Below are 22,076 nucleotides of genomic sequence, written 5' to 3' on the forward strand. Positions count from 1 at the left end.
CCAGAGAATGATAATGTGGGACATGCTGTAATGGTTACGACCATAAATTTACTTTCATGCAAAATTTTTGACAAAACAAAAACAAACACACAAGCAATAACTTAAAAAACCCTGCTCCTAACCATATCTAAGTAGAAATGTACATGATGACGAACAAATGCTTTCGGCAGGATTAAAATAACATTTTATTCTAACTTTATTTTCAAATTTGTTTCAAAATTCTGAGTTTGGTTGCCATGTTCTCAAGTAAAATCTTTTGCCTTACTATCTCTCTGGATCCAAATATAAACAATTTAGGGTGGGGGAAAAGGGGACATTTTGTGCTGAATTTCTTGGAAGCACATGACTGTGTATTCCCAACATTAGTGTCATTAATTTAATATTTTGCCCATCATTTAAAGATTGCCCTCAGTCTGTTGACAACTCTTTCACCATTGAATTTCTCTCCTGGGTGGCATTTAAGCTGTATTTAAAACATACATCTTGTTTACATACACTCTTGAGCCAGAACCTTTGGTTTATAGGAAAGAATTTTGATGATCTCTTTCTTTCCCCACTGAAAAATTACTGAAGTTATACTAATGGCTCCTATGACTGCTTTTGTTGATCTCCTCCAAAGGATTGATATCAAATGCAAAGTTTAGACTGCCTGGCTTTGCTTATGCTATAAACTGAAATATAAACCAAAGAGATTATGGAAATATTCTACATTTAGTCTATGTACTCATATACCTAAACATTCTCTGGTTAAAAATTAGGTGTGTAATTTTTTAGAAAAGCTTATTGTTTTTAGTAATATTTCATTGAACAATACAGTGTTTTATGCATATATATACACATATATGTGTATATATATGTAAATATTTTTTAATCTAATAGTACAATTATATTTAAAAAAAACTGAGCCACGAACTATTTTTGTTTAGGAAGGAATTAAAAATACTGCCCTATCAAATGTCAGCCAAAACCAATGAGAAATTAATAATCTCTGTGTATTTTATGTCCTGTGAACAAAAATTATTTCCCAATGATTTCAGTTTAGTATAGACAAATAAGATTTTTTTAGTCCAAAACTGAATCTAAATTCCTATGTTTGATAATTTCAATGTATTTATTATTCCCAAAAAGCACCATAAAAACTTTCTCATAATGAAGACAACAAAGTTAGCAAGATTTGTCTTCAATAACTAAATATTTTGTGAAAAATTAATTGTATTCTGATGTAACATCTTCATTCATCTCTAACTGTTCATATGCATTTTCAAGCCCCACAGTAAGTTCAAATTAGCAAAATTAGAGAGATTAAATGTTCTGCAGTGTTTCCTAAATTTCATCTAAGGCAGTCATAATTTAACTATGAATCCATTTGGAACTCTTTTCTACTTCAATTCATTAAATGGTATTTAAAATTAAAGTATAGAAATAAAATGCTTATAGGATGCTTCATTTAGAGGTTAAACAACAAATTTGTGGTTAACACAGTCTTCTGAGTACAGGAGAGACTCTTTTAAAATGATATCCAACAATGTGACTAACTGCCTCCCTGAAATTTAGAATTAGAAACACAAAGGTTAGATGAAGTTAAAGGTCATCCCCCTACAGGCAAAGGGGGCCAGTTACCTACCAAGTTTCTAGCAGACCTACTTCCCCAGGGCACATCATAAAAGTAATTTACTGACAACTCACCTTACCAGGGGTCATTTGGGGCCTCAAGTCTTCTGGAATTCACTTTTAAGAAGCATGATTAAGTGGGGACAACTATTGGCCCTAAAGTATTTATGCTGAGAACAAATGTCTGTCAGAATTAAATTCTTTGTGTGTGGTGGTTTCAGACTTAAAAAGGTGTGTACCTGATGAAAAGCACATATAGTCTATTCACCAAATTAAATTTCAGAATGCATATTGGTTAATTGATTTATTCATTTTTTTTACTCCAGCAATCCAAATAGAGAACGCAGTCTAAAAAAAAGGATAATACATTTACCAAAAGTTAGTTATATCTTTTTCAAACTTTTCTAGTTCAGTTTATTCCCACAGTGGAGGAAAAATGCATTATACTATTTTAAAAAATGAAGATGCCATTTAAATCCAACCAAGGAAGTTCACTTAAAAAATAAATGACAAGAAAAGCTATTTCCTGATTAAAACAAGTCTCCTGCTTTTAGTTTTTGACATAAGATACTGGGTTTAATATTAGGCAGAGATGGCCTTCGCACATTTTTAAAAAATTGCTAGAAGTTAAAATATGTGTTCATTGGACAAAATTAAAACATTATTTGACACCGTGTGTGGGATACAGCTCTAATCCATACAGTGTATGGAAACGAGGCTGGTACTTTCAATTGCACAGCACACATCTCAGTAATAACAGGGGATGAGGCATACAATTTCAAGGAACACCCACAATGAAAATTATTCTTTCCAAACAGAGAATTGTTTTGGAATAAGTTAGGTTAATTGGCATCATGGGAATTCTCTCAAGGAAACAGAGCCCTTCAATCCTTGCATGTGCAAGTAAGGTGATCAAGCATTAACCTCTTTCCCTTTTCAATTTTTCACATCTAATTTACTCTATCCACAACAAAATTAACTTCTGTAGATTCAGATGCAGGTAGGAAAGGGGACAGTTCTTTGCCAGCTTAACATACAGCCTGAAAGAATGATTTGTTAGATGAGGTTATTTACTCATCTACAACAAAGAAACCCATTATGGATATTTGGGATTATTCTACTTTTGAGAATGAATTACAGGTACTTTATTAGTAAGGTCAATTATTTTACAATTTAAAAAGTTAGAAATTCCCTACAACAAGCTTTCCATATCCCCGTATTAGAGGCCTATGTTTTTATGTTCCATTTTCATTTTAATCCTCTCTGACTTCAAGATACCTGGATTTTGACCTTTTATATGCTAAACCCAAGTATAGTTATGCTTTAATCATATTTTCCCCCCTTTACCCCTTTAAATGTGCATTTCCTAGAAGGAACACGTGTGTGTGTGTGTATCATTCAAACAGTCTTTAATTGTGGTTACCATTTTCATGAATTAGCAATTACAACTGGCGTAGAGTGAGCCTTCTTCATTACATTACCACAATTGATATTTTCCTGTAATTTACAACCTTTCACCAGAACCCATGAAATATCCTGTGTTGCTAATGTACTGAGTTTCAAAATTTGCACTTTAAAACTATGAGAAAGAAGGTATAAATTTTGGAAACACCATGTGTAAAAATGCTTATGTTTAATAGAAAAAATTTGCAATATTCTTCCAAGTATTGACCCAGTGAAAGGTAGAAATGAAAGGAACCTCAGATATTAATGATCCTCTCATTTTACAGGTAAAAATTGAGGCTCCTGTGATGAAATGACTGGCTTACAGGCACAAAGAACGTTCATAGCAGAGCCAGTACTAGAAGTCAGTATTCTACCCTACATCTGCACTTCCACCCTTGCCTCTCCAAGTCTACTCTCAGCGTGGCCGCTATAGATCATGTTTAAGAAGTTTGGGCCGGGGCCCCGCGTGGTGGCTCACTCCTGCAATTCCAGCACTTTGGGAGGCTGAGGTGGGCGAATCACCTGAGGTCAGGAATTCGAGACCAGCCTGGCCAATATGATGAAACCCTGTCTCTACTAAAAATACAAAAAATAGCTGGGCGTAGTAGCAGGTGCCTGTAATCCCAGCTACTTGGGAGGCTGAGGCAGGAGAATCACTTGAACTCGGGAGGCAGAGGTTGTAGTAAGTCGAGATTGCGCCACTGCACTCCAGCATGGGCAACAGAGCAAGACTCCATCTCAAAAAACTAAATAAATAAAATAAAAATTAAAAAATAATAAAAATTAAAAAGTTTAAGTCAGATCATATCACTCCAGTTCAAAACTCTCCAATGCTTCCCCATCTCACTCAGTATAGAAGCCAAAGATCATAGCAGATCCTACACACTTCGTGCTCCCACCAACACAGGATGCTCAACTCTGCAATCTTATCACCTACAACTACTTTCCTTTTCCTTCTCTGAGTTCCAGGCTGGGCTTCTCCCTCACCACCCCAAGTACTGTCCACTTCGAGGTCATGGTATATCTTCACCTTGATCAAGGTTTGAAAATTTACTTCCCTGTTCTCCTGCACATTCAAGACATTATCTTGTCATTAACTAAAACCTGAAACCTCACTACATGTTGAGTTACTGCAGCTTTTAAAATTTTAAACAGAGCAATGATGATCGTACAGAAGGACGATGCACCTATTGGTCAATGAGGCAAGGTACCCACCCAAACCCTGCATTGGGAGATGCTGACTGGGTTTCCGTATTACTACAAAGGGAAAAATAATCAAAAGAAAGCAAAGTATGCCCCACAATTTCTGAGCCAGGACCAGCAAGGAGTCATCCAATGCCTGATCACACGGAACCCTTATCTTTTCCGTAATTCTCTTGGAGATTTGCACTACTTTCCATTCCTCAGAATTGTAGAGCAAGAAAGGACCTAAGGTATTATTATTATTAGTTTATTTTTAATTAATTAATTAATTAATTAATTTTGCGACGAAGTCTTGCACTGTTGCCCGGGCTGGGGTGCAATGGTGTGATCTTGGCTCACTGCAATCTCTGTCTCCTGGGTTCAAGTGATTCTTCTGCCTCAGCCTCCTGAGTAGCTGGGATTACAGGTACCCATCACCACGCTCAGCTAATTTTTTGCATTTTTAGTAGAGACAAAGTTTCACTATGTTGGCCAGGCTAGTCTCCAACTCCTGATCTTGTAATCCACCTGCCTCAGTCTCCCAAAGCACTGGGATTACAGGTGTGAGCCACCACGCCTGGCTGACCTAAGGTATTATTTAGCCTAGTCCTTTGATTTCATAAGTGAGGTCATCATTATCCCAGAAGAGATGATACCATCACTGTGTGGCAAAACTGATATCATATGGTCAGCAAGTGAGTGATATGGCTTTGCCATGGTTAGTTCTCACACATCCAACTGAGGTGGAATATTACAGGAATGCAACCCATTAGAGATCAAAGGCTCTGACAATTGATGCTGTCACCTAAGTTTTATTTAGTAGTCCCTCCAATAACTAATTCTTCTCAAGGGAAAAAGCTCACCTAGACATGCCCAGAAGGGTTTTCGGTTTTTGTTTGCCTGTTTGTTTGTTTATTTGCCCAGAACTCTTAGATGTATTAACATTTAATCAAAGTCAAAATCTTAAGGAAAATAAAACACTCTCCTTGGACAAGGAGACATTGTCTGTAGTTTGCAATTAAAGCATTTATGCAATTAAAGAACTATGTCAATGACAGGGTAAAGCGTTTTGGTGCAGCAAGCATAAGATCAGCCCCAGGGTGAGGCACACAGACACCTCGGGTGTAAATACATTATTAACGTCACGGAGTCATCTGATCTTCCAAATCCCTGGAGATTTAAACAGAAGCTTTAAAGGTGATACATAGAAAAATCACGGACAGGGTAAGAGAATGAACTATGGGACTTTTTCAACCTCGGGTCACAGGCTTGAGTCCAGTCTAGAGTAGTAATTGATAACTTATGACAGATGTTTGGTGACCTGTGTGTGGAGGGATGTTGGTTCAAGTTTTGTTTCACTTTTCCTGAACATATGTGTTCACAGCCATCCAGAAAGATATTTGCGGTTACGGGAGCCTCATCACCACGTCTTTCCTAGAAAGCCTAAGAATCTAATGGGAATTAAATTTCGTTATTTCTATCCTCTTAAGACTAGCACTTTCCCCTCCCCCCACCACAATCTTAAGCATTTTTTCACTCACACACACAATTCATTTTTTTCTTAAAGGAATTCTTCTGAACACTTTGAAACTGTGGGCTAAGGTTTCTTATCAGTCATGTTTCCCTATCTAGAAAAGCCTGAGGACAGATGCCATTTTATGAAAGTTTGTGATCTGTTTGGATCAAAGTCAGGTTAGAATAAGAGGGTGGTTTAGAAACAGCTTATCAGGACCAAATAGTGTGGCAGAAATCATAATTACTCTTGCACCAACCTAAAAGTAAATAATTTAGCTTTTTTTTTTTTAAAAGACACAGTCTCTTCAGTCACCCAGGCTGGAGTGCAGTGGCATGATCTCGACTCATTGCAACCTCCGTCTCCCGGATTCAAACAATTCTACTGCCTCAGCCTCCGGAGTAGCTGGGATTACAGGCATGCACTATTATGCCTGGCTAATTTTTGTATTTTTATTAGAGATGGGGTTTCACTATGTTGGCCAGGCTGATTGAGCACTCCTTACTTCAGGTGATCCACCGGCCTCAGCCTCCCAAAGTGCTGGGATTACAGATGCAAGTCAATGCAGGGGATTTTTTTTTTTTTTTTTTTTTTTTTTTTTTTGAGATGGAGTCTCACTCTGTCACCAGGCTGGAGTGCTGTGGCGTGATCTCGGCTCACTGCAACCTCCGCCTCCTGGGTTCAAGCGATTCTCCTGCCTCAGCCTCCCGAGTAGCTGGGACTATAGGTGCGTATCAAAATACCCAGCTAATTTTTGTATTATTATTATTATTTTTAGTAGAGATAGGGTTTCACTATGTTGGCCAGGATGGTCTCAATCTCTTGACCTGCTTGGCCTCCCAAAGTGCTGGGATTACAGGTGTGAGCCACCACACCTGGCCAATTTAGCTATTTTTAAAGAGAAAGTCACATTATTCAATATTTGCATGTTTAAAAGAAACACTCTTTCCACAAGAATTTTTGTGGCCATATATAAAACTGTAAGATATTTTAAAATAATGCTTTATTTTTGTGTTAAGCTTCAGTTTACTGGATTTAGTTCTATAATTAGATTAAATTATTTCAACTGCTAGCAATGATGGAATTAGTTTAGATCATATTCATTGACATTCTCTTTTTTTTGTTATCCTGCTACCTAGAGGTATGATAGAGTAATTAGCACATATTTTATCTTAAACTAGTTGATATTTTTAATAGATTTTCTGTAAGTTGAAGTTGAGGACTGAGGAATTGCATAATATTTTAAGTGAGTGAATAGATGAACTTTAAGGTGTATATGACATATATAGATAGAGTAAAATGTAAATTCTTTAGATAAAGGATTCCAATTTGACCTCCCTTCTGATGGTAATTCCTGAGTGCAACTTTGACTGTATGGATTGTCAGCTGGAACCACAAGGTCATGCTGGATAGAAACTTACGTGATTTAGAAAAAGCTTTTCTCATGATAACACATTATAAAATGGTCTTGATAAATAGCATCTTATTTTTCAAAACATGTTTGACTGAAAGGTACAAAGATAATTTTAATTTCTAGACAATGATCTAGTTTTTAAAACACTTTGGATTATGTCCTCAGTTCTGGGCACTTTGATTTGTAATAGTTCAACATAATTATAGACTTTAAAATTAAATATCAGTTGATGACTACTATCAAATACCTTAAAATGTATTGTAGAAATTGACAACATATTTGTTGTACATACTTATTGCATATAAATATTATATACTATATAAAATAAATTTATGTATATACTTATAAAAGTGCAAAGATGAAAGAAGTCTGTTAAAAGCCTTATGCTACATAAACAAACTTCCAAAGTTGGTCATAGAAAGGTAGACACAAACCAAAGAGCAAATTTGCTTAGATATTTAGACTTTATATAAAATATTGAATCAAGGTGATAGAAGGAGGGTCTATTGTAGCCTGAGGTTTGAGAGATAGGTAGTTGGGGCTTTTTCAATTATATATTCTTTTTTTTTTTTTTTTTTTTTGAGATGGACTCTTGCTCTGTCACCAGGTTGGAGTGCAGTGGCATGATTTCAGCTCACTGCACCCTCTGCCTCCCAGGTTCAAGTGATTCTCCTACCTCAGCCTCCTGAGTAGGTGGGACTACAGGTGTGCACCCCCACACCCAGCTAATTTTTGTATTTTTAGTAGAGACAGGGTTTCACCATATTGGCCAGGATGGTCTTGATCTCTTGACTTCATGATCTGCTGGCCTAGGCCTCCCAAAGTGGTGGGATTACAGGCATGAGCCACTATGAGCGGCTCCACTTACATGTTCTTGCACCTGATCTTCAGCACATTTCACTGATAATGTCTACCATCTACTGTTGCTGTTATTTAACTTTAAAATCTTTTAAACTTCTCTCTTCTCTGATTTCATGGCACGTTTTACTGATCTGCTTTTTATTTTTTGAGATGGAATCTGACTCTGTCACCCAGGCTCGAGTGCAGTGGCGTGGCATGATCTCAGCTCACTGCAACCTCTGCTTCCAGGGTTCAAGTGATTCTCCTGCCTCAGCCTCGCAAGTAGCTGGGATTATGGGCACCTACCACCACGCCCGGCTAATTTTTATATTTTTAATAGAGGCAGGGTTTCACCATGTCAGCCAGGCTGGTCTTGAACTCCTGACCTCAAATGGTCCTCCTGGCTTGGCCTCCCAAATTGCTGGGATTATAGGTGTGAGCAACCACGCCTGGCCTGATCTGCTTTTCAAAATAATAATAATAATATTAATTTCTTGAGAAATATACTCTCTGTAATATCCATTACATATTAATTTCATAGCAGCTTTACCCAATTGCCTCCCTCCCAACCGACATTCTAAATCTGTGCTGTGAGCCATAGTTGCTAGTGGGCAAAAATATGTGCCTTCTTACTTTTCAGTCCCAGTATATTTCCTTTGCAAATCCTACAATTTATTAACTCTGTGGCAGATTGACACAAACCGTGTTCCAAAATAAACACAAAAAAGACCGACGTTACTATAATATCCAGGTTGAGAAAAACTACTATGAAAGCAAGGAAATGCTGCTGAAAGGTTGCTGTAGTTCTTAGGGGTTGGCTGCTTTGTGCTTAGTCATCGTTAGTCATGTGCTTCGAGAAACTCCAGAGCTGGGGGCTCTGCAGAGTGAGGTGGGCAGCAATACCCTATAATTAATGTCAAAAGTTGATGCTGTCAAAAGATGTTTTTCTCTAGTAACACATTTAAATAAAAAATATATCCTAGGTTTATCTTTCTGAGGTAAAGAAAGCCACTCCACATGCATCAATAACTTTGTTTCCATGGGATTGCCATATTATTTTGGTACGAATGCTAACACTATCATGAGTTTTCCATAAGTTATTCAGACACATTTTATTTTATTTATTATTTATTTATTTTTATTTTTTTTGAGATGAGGTCTGACTCTGTCACCCAGGCTGGAGTGTGGTGGCAAAATCATAGCTCACTGTGACCTTGAACTCCTGGGCTCAAAGGGATCCTCTCGCCTGAGCCTCCCCAGTAGCTGAGACTATAGGTGTGTACCATCACACCGGGCTAATGCTTAAGTTTTTGGTAGAGATGGGGTGTTGCTACGTTGACAAGGCTGGTCTTGAACTCCTGGCCTTAAGCGATTTTCCTGCCTCAGCCTCCCAAAATGCTAGGATTGGAAGTGAGCCACCACAATTCTCTTTAGGAGGGACTGTTTCAACCCCAGGGTGTATTGCTAGCAGTGGTCACTGGAGCTTGTGAGTCATGCATAGTTTCCTTCCTCCCCTCCTTTTTATGTTAGTATAATAGATGATGGTTAACAGCTTACAAAGCACTTCACATTTATGTGTGATTGTGCATGCAAAATATTAGGTGTGACCTTTTATTATCTCTATTTAACAGATGAAGAAAGTGAGCCTAGAGAGGCTAAACAACTGGTCCAAGGCCAAACAACCAGTAAGGCTTGGTAGGAACAGTGGTCAGAACCCAGGTGTCTATCTGTGACTCTGGATGCTGGGCTCTCAGCGTCCTCATTGAGTATGCTGACACCAACCATCACCAATCTTGTTTACTTAACATGCTCTGCAGTCTCTCCTCTCATGCAGTGCCACTCATCAGAGGAATATAGCAGCATTCAGCAGCATAGCATTCTGGTTGAGAGCACAGTGTCAGACAAACTGCATTTAAAATCTGTCTGTGGTACTTGCTAGCTGTGGTATCGGGGCAGTTTCCTTAACATCTGGGCCTCAGTCCCTTCATCTATGAAAAGGGATATTAACACCTACCTGACAGGGATTCCAGAAGTGATCTATGTAATGACTGTGAAAGTAAGGGCTTAAAAAGTGGTGGTTATGATTAATAAGAAAGAAGAAGAGCGTTTCTGCTTACATCATGGCTTGCTTGAAGACTACAGTATTAAACTTTATTGTATACTTGAAATTTGCTAAGAGAATAGATTTCTTAAGTGTTCTCATCACACACACACACACACACACGCACACACACACTACTGTAGTATCAGGAAACAATCAATTATTTTTAAAAGGGAATTCTGTACCAAAGGGAATTCTATGCCATTTAGAGATAGTTTTGTGAAGTTTGATATTTTCTTTTTATGAGGTAATACAGCCACTGGAAAACAATGATAACTGATATCACCAATAGATTTTCTTATTTTTTCTAGTCAGAGATGGTCTCTAGAAGATGGTAGACATCTCACTTAGAGAGACGCCCTTTAAAGTGGCAAACTTGGCCGGGCGCGGTGGCTCACGCCTGTAATCCCAGCATTTTGGGACGCCAAGGCGGGCGGATCACGAGGTCAGGAGATCGAGACCATCCTGGCTAACACAGTGAAACCCCGTCTCTACTAAAAATACAAAACATTAGCCGGGCGTGGTGGCGGGCACCTGTAGTCCCAGCTACTCGGGAGGCTGAGGCAGGAGAATGGCGTGAACCCGGGGGGCGGAGCTTGCAGTGAGCCGAGATCGCGCACTCCAGCCTGGGCGACAGAGCGAGACTCTGTCTCAAAAAAAAAAAAAGAAAAAAGATGGCAAACTTTTTCTAGGGTCCAGATTTCTTGGTTTTTCACTTGTTTTAAGTGATTACCATGAGAATTTCTCAGATTTATAGCTTCTATTTCCTTTGCCCTTCAAATCTTAGGTAAATATAAAGATATTAATGTAAAAACTTTCCTCACCTCTGCTGTAACTGACGGGACCTAAAATTTAAGAGAAGGCAGGACTTTCTTTACTCAACTGGAGAAACGTTGCATCTGCCATGCTAGTTTCTGCTTCAGTAAAACATATGGCGGAAAGTAACATATAGATTAAACTACCTTAAACTGGCATAACCACATAAATGCTCAGTTACACTTGTTAATAGGTTTTATCAATAGAATAGCAATTTCAAAAAAAATGAAAGAATACCAGGAGCAAAAACTAACTCAACCAAATGGAAAATTACACTGAGGTTATTTCACATTATTAAGGGACTTTTGGCTTTATGAAAAATAATTTTTCTTTGTGGGCATTTATACATTTAAAATGAGATTAAACTTACATTAAAAATTGAAAATGACATTTTTCACAGAGTACAGAGCATTGTGATATAAAGGATCAGCAACACTTAATAAAATAAAAATAGTTGGATTCAAAGCCATGTTATTACTACCTTGATATTAGAAAAAACTGCAGTCAAAAACTTTATTACAAGAGGCCAAGCGTGGTGGAATCCTAGCATTTTGGGAGGCCGAGGCAGGTGCATCACTTGAGTCTGGGAGTTCAAGACCAGCCTGGGCAACATGAGGAAACCCCGTCTCTACTAAAAATACAAAAATTAGTCAGGCATGGTGGCACATGCCTGTAATCCCAGCTACTCAGAAGGCTGAGGCAGGAGAATCTCTTGAACCTAGGAGGTTACAGTGAGCCGAGATCACACCACTGTACTCCAGCCTGGGCAACAGAGCAAGACTCTGTCCCAAAAAATAAACACACACATACAAAAAAAAACAAATAAAGACATCTTTATTTGTAATTTGCATTTTGTTTATATTTTTACATGACATAAATGGTTTGTAACCAGAATTTTAAACTATAAAAAAAAGAAGTTGCCTAAAAATTTTTATTTTGGGGAAGACAATTTCTACCACTTTTTGACTGAGTTTATTTATTGTTTATTTCCACCACTATAGCAACTCCCTTTTAGGTGAGGCGTAATGACTTCTGACCAGTAATCTGATTAAGTCAAAAAGTTCAAAAATGTCATTCAGTATACAAAAATGTGCCACAATGGTGATTGTTCTACTATAATGTTTAACAAATATAATCTGTTGCTTTCTTTCTATTAACACGGGCTTTATTCTAATCTAACGCGTACTTAAAAGCAGAGTTCTCAGCAGTTTTTCTGGGGAAGCATTTGTTACATGATCTAATAATCACCATATGTGTATGTGTGTATAATGTGTATGCATGCTGTGTTACCAATACTACTTTTGAAAAATAAATTGCTTCTCAATCTGCTTTGACTCATTTCACTCAAGCAAAAACACACAAATGTTTCATGGGTTACCTTCCGGTTGCAAGTCAAAGAAAAAAATGTAAAAATTTAGGTTTGACAAAGTTCAGAGAAATGGAACATCAGCCTCCATGGTTGATGAGGACTTAGATTTCACTAAATTTTTGGTACTCATTATTATGTTTGTGATTTACAAGCCTGTGAAACCAGAGGCTGCCCCATCAGGGCTTGCCCTGGTGGACCCTGCATCCTCCTCCACATGCTCCTGTGACTCCCGGGCACCGGGACTGCTGTCTCTCAAGAGCTCCACCTCAATTGGCTCAGTCACCCGGACAATTAGCAGCTTTCAGCCTCATGTCCTCTCCTCCCCTGGTAAAAGGACTGCTTCTAAAAGCATCTTTTGAAATGAGGATCCAAGTAGATAGAGAGGGACAGGAGTCCAGTGACACTTGTTCCAATGATAGACAAGCCTTTCAGCTGTGTCTGCTGTGTGCTGCCAGCCGAGGGCTGCTGAGGGTGTGAACCTCTTTGTCCTCTGACCACTCGCAAGAACTAAGTGGCAGAGAATGGTGTTTGCTAGTTTCCTTGAGGGGCCACCCTGTCAAGTGACAGGTGCGGGCATGTCCTTCCTTTAACACATATGCAAAGCTAAGGCTGACTCTCCCATTCTTGGCAGCCAGGGCCGCTTTGGTGAAATTACACTAGAGTATCTTCTGGTGGCCTTGTCGCTTTTAACAAGGGTTTACATATATAATCACAATCCACATGTTTTAAGAACAAGAATAATAGCAATTTCACCAACTAGCTGAGCACCAGATTCCAAAATGGAATAAAAACAGAAAAAGATTAATGGGTAAAGCCATTTCCCAGTTAGAATTAACTTGAGATTTTTAAATACCATTTTTTTTTCAAATGGTATTTCGTATCCTTTATATCAAGCATCTTACATGCTGCCAGAATTAACCCAATTCCTCACTCAAATTGGATAAGATATACATATAAACTAAGTAAATGAGAAAAGGTACAGGGCAAATGACAACTGGTGTCCAACCACCTGCTCTTGGTTGTTAAGTCAGGAATAGGACTTGGGTGTAGGCTTGGCAGAGAAAATATGTCTCATTCAATGTGTAACTGACCCAGAAGTTTGGCTCAGTCTCTATCAGTGGTTTTCAAATTGGCTACATGTCGAGATTACCTGGGAAAACTTTAAAAACATATTGATGCTTGGGTGCCAACCCCAGATATTCTGACTATTTTGGGGTACAAGAAGTTGTTTTTTTTTTTTTTGAAATGGAGTCTCGCTCCATTGCCCAGGCTGGAGTGCAGTGGAATGATCTTGGCTCACTGCAACCTCCGCCTCCCAGGTTCAAGTGATTCTCCTGCCTCAGCCTCTGGAGTAGCTGGGACCACAGGCACATGCCACCATGCCCGGCTATTTTTTTTTTTTTTGTAATTTTATTAAAGACGTGGTTTCACCATATTGGCCAGGTTGGTCTGGAACTTCTGACCTCAAGTAATCCTCCTGCCTTGGCCTCCCAAAGTGTTGGCATGAGACAGCGCACCCAGCTTGGCTATAAGAATTTTTGAAAGCTCCTGGGTGATCATACTGTGAAGCCATTCTTGAGAGCCATTAGTCTATCACTGCCAAGGACTTTACACAGACAAAGCTGGTTGTAGTACTTGCCAGAAGCTCTGATTTCAGAGCTCAGATATAAGCTCAATTTAAAGATTTCAAATCACCCAGTATCTTAAAGAAGTGTTTCTTTTGGGAGATAGTAAAATTTTTGTAATTTTTGCCCTTTGGAATAAAATGATAACAACAGAATAACAATGCTGCATGTGCACATGCACACACACAGCCACACACACAATGAAAGTTTTAAAGTTTGTTCATCAGTTTGACACGTGGCCCATTCTTCACAGTGCCAGTATTAGTGATTGGCTTGTAGACTACACTATCATCAAAGACCTATCAAATCACTACATATTTTAAAAACATATTCCTGACTTAGTCTTTAATCTCAATGCTACAACTTTTTTTTCTATAACAAAAAGAAGTTAATTCTTTATCTTGTGCTTTGCATTTTTTGCAGATTAACTTTTTCTTTGTGAATTATAGACAGTTTAGCCCCCAGGGTACTACAATCTCCTACAATTTACACAGCACGATCTTGGTGTTTAAAAACAAGACATCATCTTTTTAGCTTCAGTCAGGACCCATTTAGGAAGAGTTGTCCAAGTTCCCTTATGATTGGCTCTTGGCTGATGGCATCCCTCTCAAGCAGTTGTAAGAATCAGGGTTGGTAGAGGTTTAAAGAGATAAGCAAGTCCAACTGTTCGCCACAAAAAGGTCAGCCTTTACCATGTGACAGAAATCACTCCTAATTAATTTACATTAGCAGACAAGGAATGCCAGATTTTTTTTTTTATAGCTAGCAATATATTTTAGAAACTCTTATAATCAGAAATTCCTTCTTATGTCTAACTTAACATATTCCTCTTGGTCATCAATTAATGTAATCGTGAAGGGGTTCTGCCCTGTGGTGTTTATTATTCTCAATTTCAAACATGTGGAGGCTGGGTTTAGTATGTATTACCAATTCTGTGATTTGAGTATTGCAATTAATACTTCAGTCTGTTAAACAGCTTTATGCCCTCTCTTAGGATTTTAAAACTGAAAAAATAGAGAAGAGTTGATATGTATAATAATTTATGAAAATTCATAAAGTATAAGCATTACTTATGCAAAATGATTATTGACAAACACAGAATCCTGTCATAAATATATGATAACTTTCATATATTAAAGAAGCCAAAAATAGCTGTGAAAACTCTTTTACATTACAAGTATCTGAGGGGCAACCACCAAAATCAGTGCTATGATCAACTCATAAATGTGATGGTATTTGCCCCATCATACTGACAGTGGCCTTGTTTAACTCTTCCAATCAGGGAGTTCCATAGACACTGAGATAAAGGCCACCTGCAGCATAACCTGCTTGAAGTAAGAAGGATGTGATCTCATTACTCACTATACACACTCTGATATCCATGTGATATATTTCTATCTTGTGGGCATAACAAGTGCTAAAACACCAAAGGAATTTAAAATATTGCACCTTAAAATATGTCATATCAGTCGCTAGAATAATAGATTTTGAAGTATATTTTAGGCCCCAGAAACTCGGGAGCTCTTCTGGAAAAAGAGGTCCAAATTCTGCAAGTTTTCTTGCAAATTTGGCCAAGTTGTGCAGAATTCCTAGAAGACTGCCAAGCACACATACTCAGAACCAAGGCACTGTTATATCCTTGCTTGTACAATTTTATTGCATGATGAAACATCTCCATGTCAGAGCTGAATATTCTAATGAATCATCAGATATCCCTATGAAGGGTATAAATTGAAATAGGGATGCTGAAGGAACACTGATTTAAAAGGCAGTCAAATTGAAGTAGAAACAAGAACATCAGTTCTTGTTATAAAACCATTTTCCAGTATTCTGAGCCCTCCTTACATCTACATTATATCATACATATCTTTTTAATACTAACATTTTTACTCAAAGCACATTTGAAAACTATTGTTAATATTAATATTCTCTCAAATAATTAATATTATTCTCAAATATCTGAAAATATTTTTAAAGCTAATTGGCAATATGTATTATGGTTATAATCTTCAACTCAGTAATGCCCTTCCTGTGAATGAATATTAAGGAAGTCATCCATGACCAGATTAAGCAAAATGTATACGAATAATAAATAACATTATTTACCATGGTAAAAAGTGAAGACTGGAGTCATCTTAACTCTCACACAATAAGAAAATGAAATAGAGAGCAGGAATATATCTGTATTTTTCCTGACTTGTTTCTTCTGATTTGGGTCTTCTTACCACTGAGCACAGCACAACAAAGCAAGAAAGAGCTCATTTCTATGTGAGTAGAAGACTATAAATCCTCCTTTAGGTTTTTTTCTTTTTCAGTTAAGAAATGAAAAGGATAACCAGTTCTTCCCAAATCATATTGTTACTTTGTTTCACTCTAAAATAGGCATGAGCTATTACATGTGTCTTAATTTTAGAATGTCATAATTTGCTTTATAGTTTAGTACTGCTAATGTACTGTGTTACTCTTGTGAAACAAACTTGACAATAATTTTGTTTACATACCTAGGTTATTTAACATGAGAATTCAAATTAGAGAAGTGAAAAAGAGGGCAATATATGTTATATAGATGGCTAATTATAGAAATATTTGACTTACCTGTAAAAACATTGTACAAGGAAGTCATAGTATAAGTATTATTTTTTATGAGACAGACTCAAAAACAGAGATGGTGAAAGAATGATTTGCAATTGCCAAAACAGCCAAAAGACCTCTTTGCTTCTACTAGCAAATGGATGTACAATCCTGTGCTATGCCCATTAAACAATATTTAAACAAATACTTTATAAAGCCAAAGATTCCTTTAAATGTGTCAATTACATAGGGAAAGCATGTCAGATATCAATTTGATTGCATTGCACAATAGTCAACAAATAACAGAAATTTAATGTCACTGTCCTAATTCAGGTGCCGTAATTGTTTCCTTATGTTGTTGCCTTATTTTCTCCTGCAAGATTCTTTTTTATTACAAAGAAATACCTTCAGTGAGGAAGATAACACTAAAATAAAATTAACATAGCCAGCACAAAAATAAATAAAATTTAAAAAGCCAACCTTTATTCCACTTTGAACAAGTTTGTGAATGTCCAAATAAGGCTCCTTGAAAATTTCTCCTTCAGGGGTAAGTATCTTCACATAACCTTCTTTTTCCAGAATGAAGAGACGGTGCGAGCCATCCCCACTATGCAGGGCACCAACGGGCTGCCGCAGCCCACTCACCACCTCCTGAATACAGAAGCAGTTGTGTTTGTGCTTTCTAAACAAATTAAAGAAAACCAGTAAGATTTTCTTGAGATGAAGGAGATAAGGGATGCACTTGGCATCCTTTTCAAACTCTATTTCCTCTAGGAATCATGGTTTTGAGAACCATGAAGTGCTGCTAACCCAAGGGTTACAATATAATTCTTTTAAGTGGTTCTTTTAAATTCTTTCAATGGCAAACAACAGAACAGCCTTCTATCAGAAAGTAAAATAAGAGAATCAAAACATGTATATATTTTCAGAAGTCATAATCTCATTGTTTCATCTTTCAGTGACTATAATTAAAATCAGTTTTACTCACAATAAATAAACCTTATGGAAGGCATGTAGAGAGAAAGTTCTAAGATCTATTTAGAAAAATCTGATTTGCCAATAGTAATTGAGCTGAACATTTTCACAGTGCCATAGGCTAACAACAATCATAAAATTCAGGCTTAAAACTATACCCATAAAATTCACATGAGTCATAGAGAAGCCAAGCTCATAATATAAGATTAGTAGTCTAAGTATTAAAAGCATTTAAGTTAGAATTTTAGAGAAACAAACTACCACAAAGAAAAAAATAAAGCATCTGGAGGATATAGCTGCTGAACATAAGCACAGACAGTTGATTCACTGTCAAAACCACAAGATTTGTCAGTTGGGTTTTTTTAAAGATTAAAGAGCATTTATCTTTATGAACCTGCTGATCTCTTCCACTTTGTCATATTCTTCCATCTGGTCCAAGTAGTTAGATGCTGGTCCTCTGACTTGTTTTCTTGGAAAATCTGGAAAGCATAACCCACCATCTTTTCTTGCATAGTAAAAGCAAAACTCATCCGCAGTTGTTTGAAGGAAACCTTTAAAAAACATAAAAACACTCATTAGAAACACTTAGTGTCATAGTAAAACCACCTTATTTGAAAGATATAAGATGAGGAAAACAATTTTTAGAAACTAGATGGATATTTTAGGAAAAACCTAGACTGAAATAAAAACACTCCTGTAATCCCAGCACTTTGTGAGGCTGAGGCGGGAGGATCACCTGAGGTCAGTAGTTTGAGACCAGCCTGGCCAACATGGTGAAACCCCGTCTCTACTAAAAATATAAAAATTAGCTGGGCATAGTGGCATGCACCTGTACTCCCAGCTATTCGGGAGGCTGAGGCAGGAGAATCACTTGAACTGGAAGGTGGAGGTTGCAGTGAACTGAGATCATGCCACTGCACTCTAGCTTGGGCCACAGAGTGAGACACTATCCAAATAAATAAATACATACATACATACATACATACATACATACATACATACATACTAAATAAAAAGAAGGAAAAAAATCAGGGATTGGGATTCCTATTTGTGTTTTAAACTAAATTTAAAAATTGTGGTAAAAGTGAAATAATATTGTATTGGGTATTAAAAGGCTCCTGTGAGGTACAAATAAGACAAACTCAGCATTTATCTTGCTATTGCATTGATGTCTTTTCAAGATTCTCTAGCTACTGTACGTTGTACCTGTGAGCTTATCTCATCATCAGTATTTAGCATTTTTTCCTACAATACTAAATAACTTCCTCAGATGAACAAACAAGAATCAAGAAGGAGACAGTCCATCAGGTGCCAGTTTTGGTCATTTTACAAATCTTAGTGTATTGCCACTTACATAAGATTAAATAATAAATCTGATGAATAACACAAGGTTATTATATACTATAATAAACAACTGATGCACTGTGTAATGATCAAGCAATGAATTGATGCTTATAACAGAACCTCCATATTCAAATATGTTTTTCCTGCACTTCACTTATAGGAGATAATGATTAATTTGTAATAGAAAAATTATATTTAAAATATTCCTTCAATCGTCTCAAACAGAAAAGCTGACATATCAACAAGTCAAAACAAAAATAACAACAGAGTCACTTAATAGGATCTAAAAGAAAGATGTTTTTTCTTTTCTTATGCATTAAATATTTTATTATATAAAGACAGCTATCTTTGAATATGAAATAAAAGAACTTTATGGCAAAAAAGTTTAGATATTACCTTTACAATTTGAGTTAATAAGGTGTTACCTTTCTGGGACATATTAGAAAGACTCACTTCCACATTCTAATGATTTCTGCTCTCAAAATACGATGGTGCTGCCAGAGTCAGCCTTATATGTGGAACTAAATTGTTGCTTCTGGTCTTATACTTTATATCATATATCTAAAGTTTTTATTTTTATATAACAAATTAGATTTTCATACCTCATCAATTTTGTGATAAACATACTGAGTAGCTCAGTAGAAATTTAGGAGTTGTATAACAAATTCAGATTTAGCAAGCATTTCTAAGAATTTGGAATCAGCCAAGTGAGACTCATCAATGGTGCATAAAAGACACCACAAGTTTACTTTCTGTGTGCTTGACCTAGGACCCCTCAAACCTAACACTTATCTTAGAATGTGAAGGTCCCAAATGGTTGTAAAGCTTGAAGTACATTTTGACCTAACTTTTGAGTGAAATGTCTCACCCTGAACTTTCTGAGAGAGACTCTTCACTGCCAATTTCTGACTAGGCTATTGGAAAGGATCTTGTCTTGGCAACCAGGCAAGTAAGAGCAGATGTCCTTGGGAGTGCGTGTGTGTGCGTGTGTGTGTGTATGTGTGTGTGTGTGCATGCGGTTGGGGGGCACAGAGAAAAAGAGGCAAGCAGCTGGGAAGTGCTCCACGGGAGGGGCAAGGCAATCAGAAAGTTATCTTTCTTTGAAAAAAATTCAAGGATTAGAAACTGGGGAGAGGAATGAAGGCCATAGAAGCATTTACTCATCTTTAGCAAGTCACCATTTGCAAAAGATAACTTTTCCCCTCCCTTCTTAAAGGGATAAGCATTCAGATGAAAACTGCCTAATAGTGTGAAACAAGTCTCTTAGTGGTAAAAAGAAAAAAAAACTAAATGGTTAAATCAAACTCTTTGCACAGTTTTGGGCTAGATCTTGTTTTGGAAATATTTACCACCAGGCAACAAAATCTCCATGCCTGTATTATGCATGCAGGAAGACTGTCACACCATGGTCATATTTATAACTGGATATGTGAGTGACAAATATAGTTTTAATGTGATGTTTGCCGAAGGGTCACAGGAGAATTTCAAAATGCAATTCAAAAGAAATGTCCAGCTTGCTTAAAAAACATGTGTATTTCAGCATTACTGTCTACTAACCAATACCATCTTAAGGGGAAATTAATTAACAATGCTGGTGGTCGATTCCAATTTAAATGGAATTAGTAACTGCGACAAACACGAGGAAATGAGAAGTCATTTTCAAATGAAATATCTAAAGATTAATGAATACATATTCATAAACTTGGTGGCTCCAGAGGTACAATGCCTGCTTAGCAAATTAAGAAAAAATACAGACAAGAAGTTTACTCCAAGCTTCTTATGTAATTTAGACAAATTGAATAACCGAAGTGTGAAAACCAGTTCAGAAGATTTCATTTAAATACATGGGTTTTTTTTTTTTTTTTTACAATCATGTAATTTTATTTGAATTTAAGTATCTAACACTTTTATTAATATTTTACCTTAAATGACCCGATTCTGCAGTGAACGATGATGAGTAGGGAGATATATTTTAACATTTATTGCCAGGGTTCCCTTTTGTTTGGCATTTTACTGAAAGCGTATGTTTAGCTCGCTCAGGATCATCATAATATGGTCAGGTCTACTAATAATGAACAAACACTGAAGATTCTAGCAGCTGTATTTTTTTAAGTTCTGATCATTTATCAACTATCTTGGACCTGTAAATACTCTCCTGGATAGTGAGCCTGGTTATGCTATACCACAAAGCACCCGATAAATACTGACGAATAAAATAAACGCTTCCTTGGGGTATTCTGAATTCTCCCTTTTCTCTCAGCATGTATTCCAGGGAAAAGTTATTTTTCCTCAGTGTAAGTGCTGCTCATCATGATAAGGAAAAAAAAAAAAAAAAAAAAGAGTTACGGACTCTTCATGAGTAAGACTTACTCATGAACATATCCTAATAGAAGTGGTGGATTTTGATATATCCATCTATTTACTCCTTCTGGTTTACTCTCCTTGGGACTAAGAAGACACATGTGTAAGCTAACTGACCAGGGTTAGGAATGGCTAAGGACTAGAAAAATTCAGTTGAATCAAACCCTTGACCTTGGCCTTCTTAGCAACAGGATTAAACCAATTGAACTAATTGTGTGCAGACATTTCACACTACAATAACCTACTGCTGAGAAGATGAGGTCGAAGAGTGATAAAGATCATTATGACTACAGATATAGAGGAAGAAGCAAGGCCAATAGATGTCCATTAGATATGCTTCCCATAGAGTATGTTATGCCTTCTTTTAGTGATTAGCAAAGTAGCTACCCTGCTCAGTTAAGCAGAAGAAAAGACCTGCAGAGACGAGCAGAGAGTTTTTGGCAATTTTAGAAGTTTTGAGAATTTACTTCCCTAAGTGAATTCACAACTGGAAAATATTATGATTCATAAAACTCTAGTATATACTCACTATATTGATTTGTAATATCTTTTCCCATTTTTGGAAAAATAAGCAGACTATGACTATTTCTTGATTAAGCATTCTAGGAAGTAGCTATCTTGTAGGTATATGAATATTCTAAAGTGACTGTGCTTTCTTAAAGCCGTGGAGTCAAAGCAAATCATTAGGTCATTTATATATACATTTCTTCATGTATTGGGCAATAGGGAAAAAATGAAGATGTCTCTGGAATTGTTTTCTGTCTCCCAATTCTTTCAGCATTTGCCTTATTTTAGCAAAATACATCCCTCGGGGTACCTTCCTCTTCAAGTTCTTGTTGTGTAGAAAGATGAAGCTATTAATGAGGATAGTCAAAAATATGTTGATCAGTTTCTTCTAAAGAAGAATC

General features: G+C 36.9%; 1 protein-coding gene across 3 annotated transcripts in view; it reads right to left on the reverse strand.

Annotated features, from left to right (window-relative positions):
• Positions 1-22,076, reverse strand: part of HHI (hedgehog interacting protein) — a 98,255-nt gene that overhangs the window by 67,494 nt on the left and 8,685 nt on the right. For all 3 annotated transcript variants that reach the window (XM_011710462.2, XM_011710461.2, XM_011710460.2), the window contains exons 3-4: positions 17,858-18,014; positions 16,969-17,170 (exon numbers count right to left, since the gene is read on the reverse strand). In XM_011710462.2, coding sequence (XP_011708764.2) covers positions 16,969-17,170; positions 17,858-18,014 — 359 coding nt within the window. The remainder of the gene's footprint in view (positions 1-16,968; positions 17,171-17,857; positions 18,015-22,076) is intronic.

This window comes from Macaca nemestrina, chromosome 3 (assembly GCF_043159975.1).
Source record: "Macaca nemestrina isolate mMacNem1 chromosome 3, mMacNem.hap1, whole genome shotgun sequence".
NCBI classification, from domain to species: domain Eukaryota; kingdom Metazoa; phylum Chordata; class Mammalia; order Primates; family Cercopithecidae; genus Macaca; species Macaca nemestrina.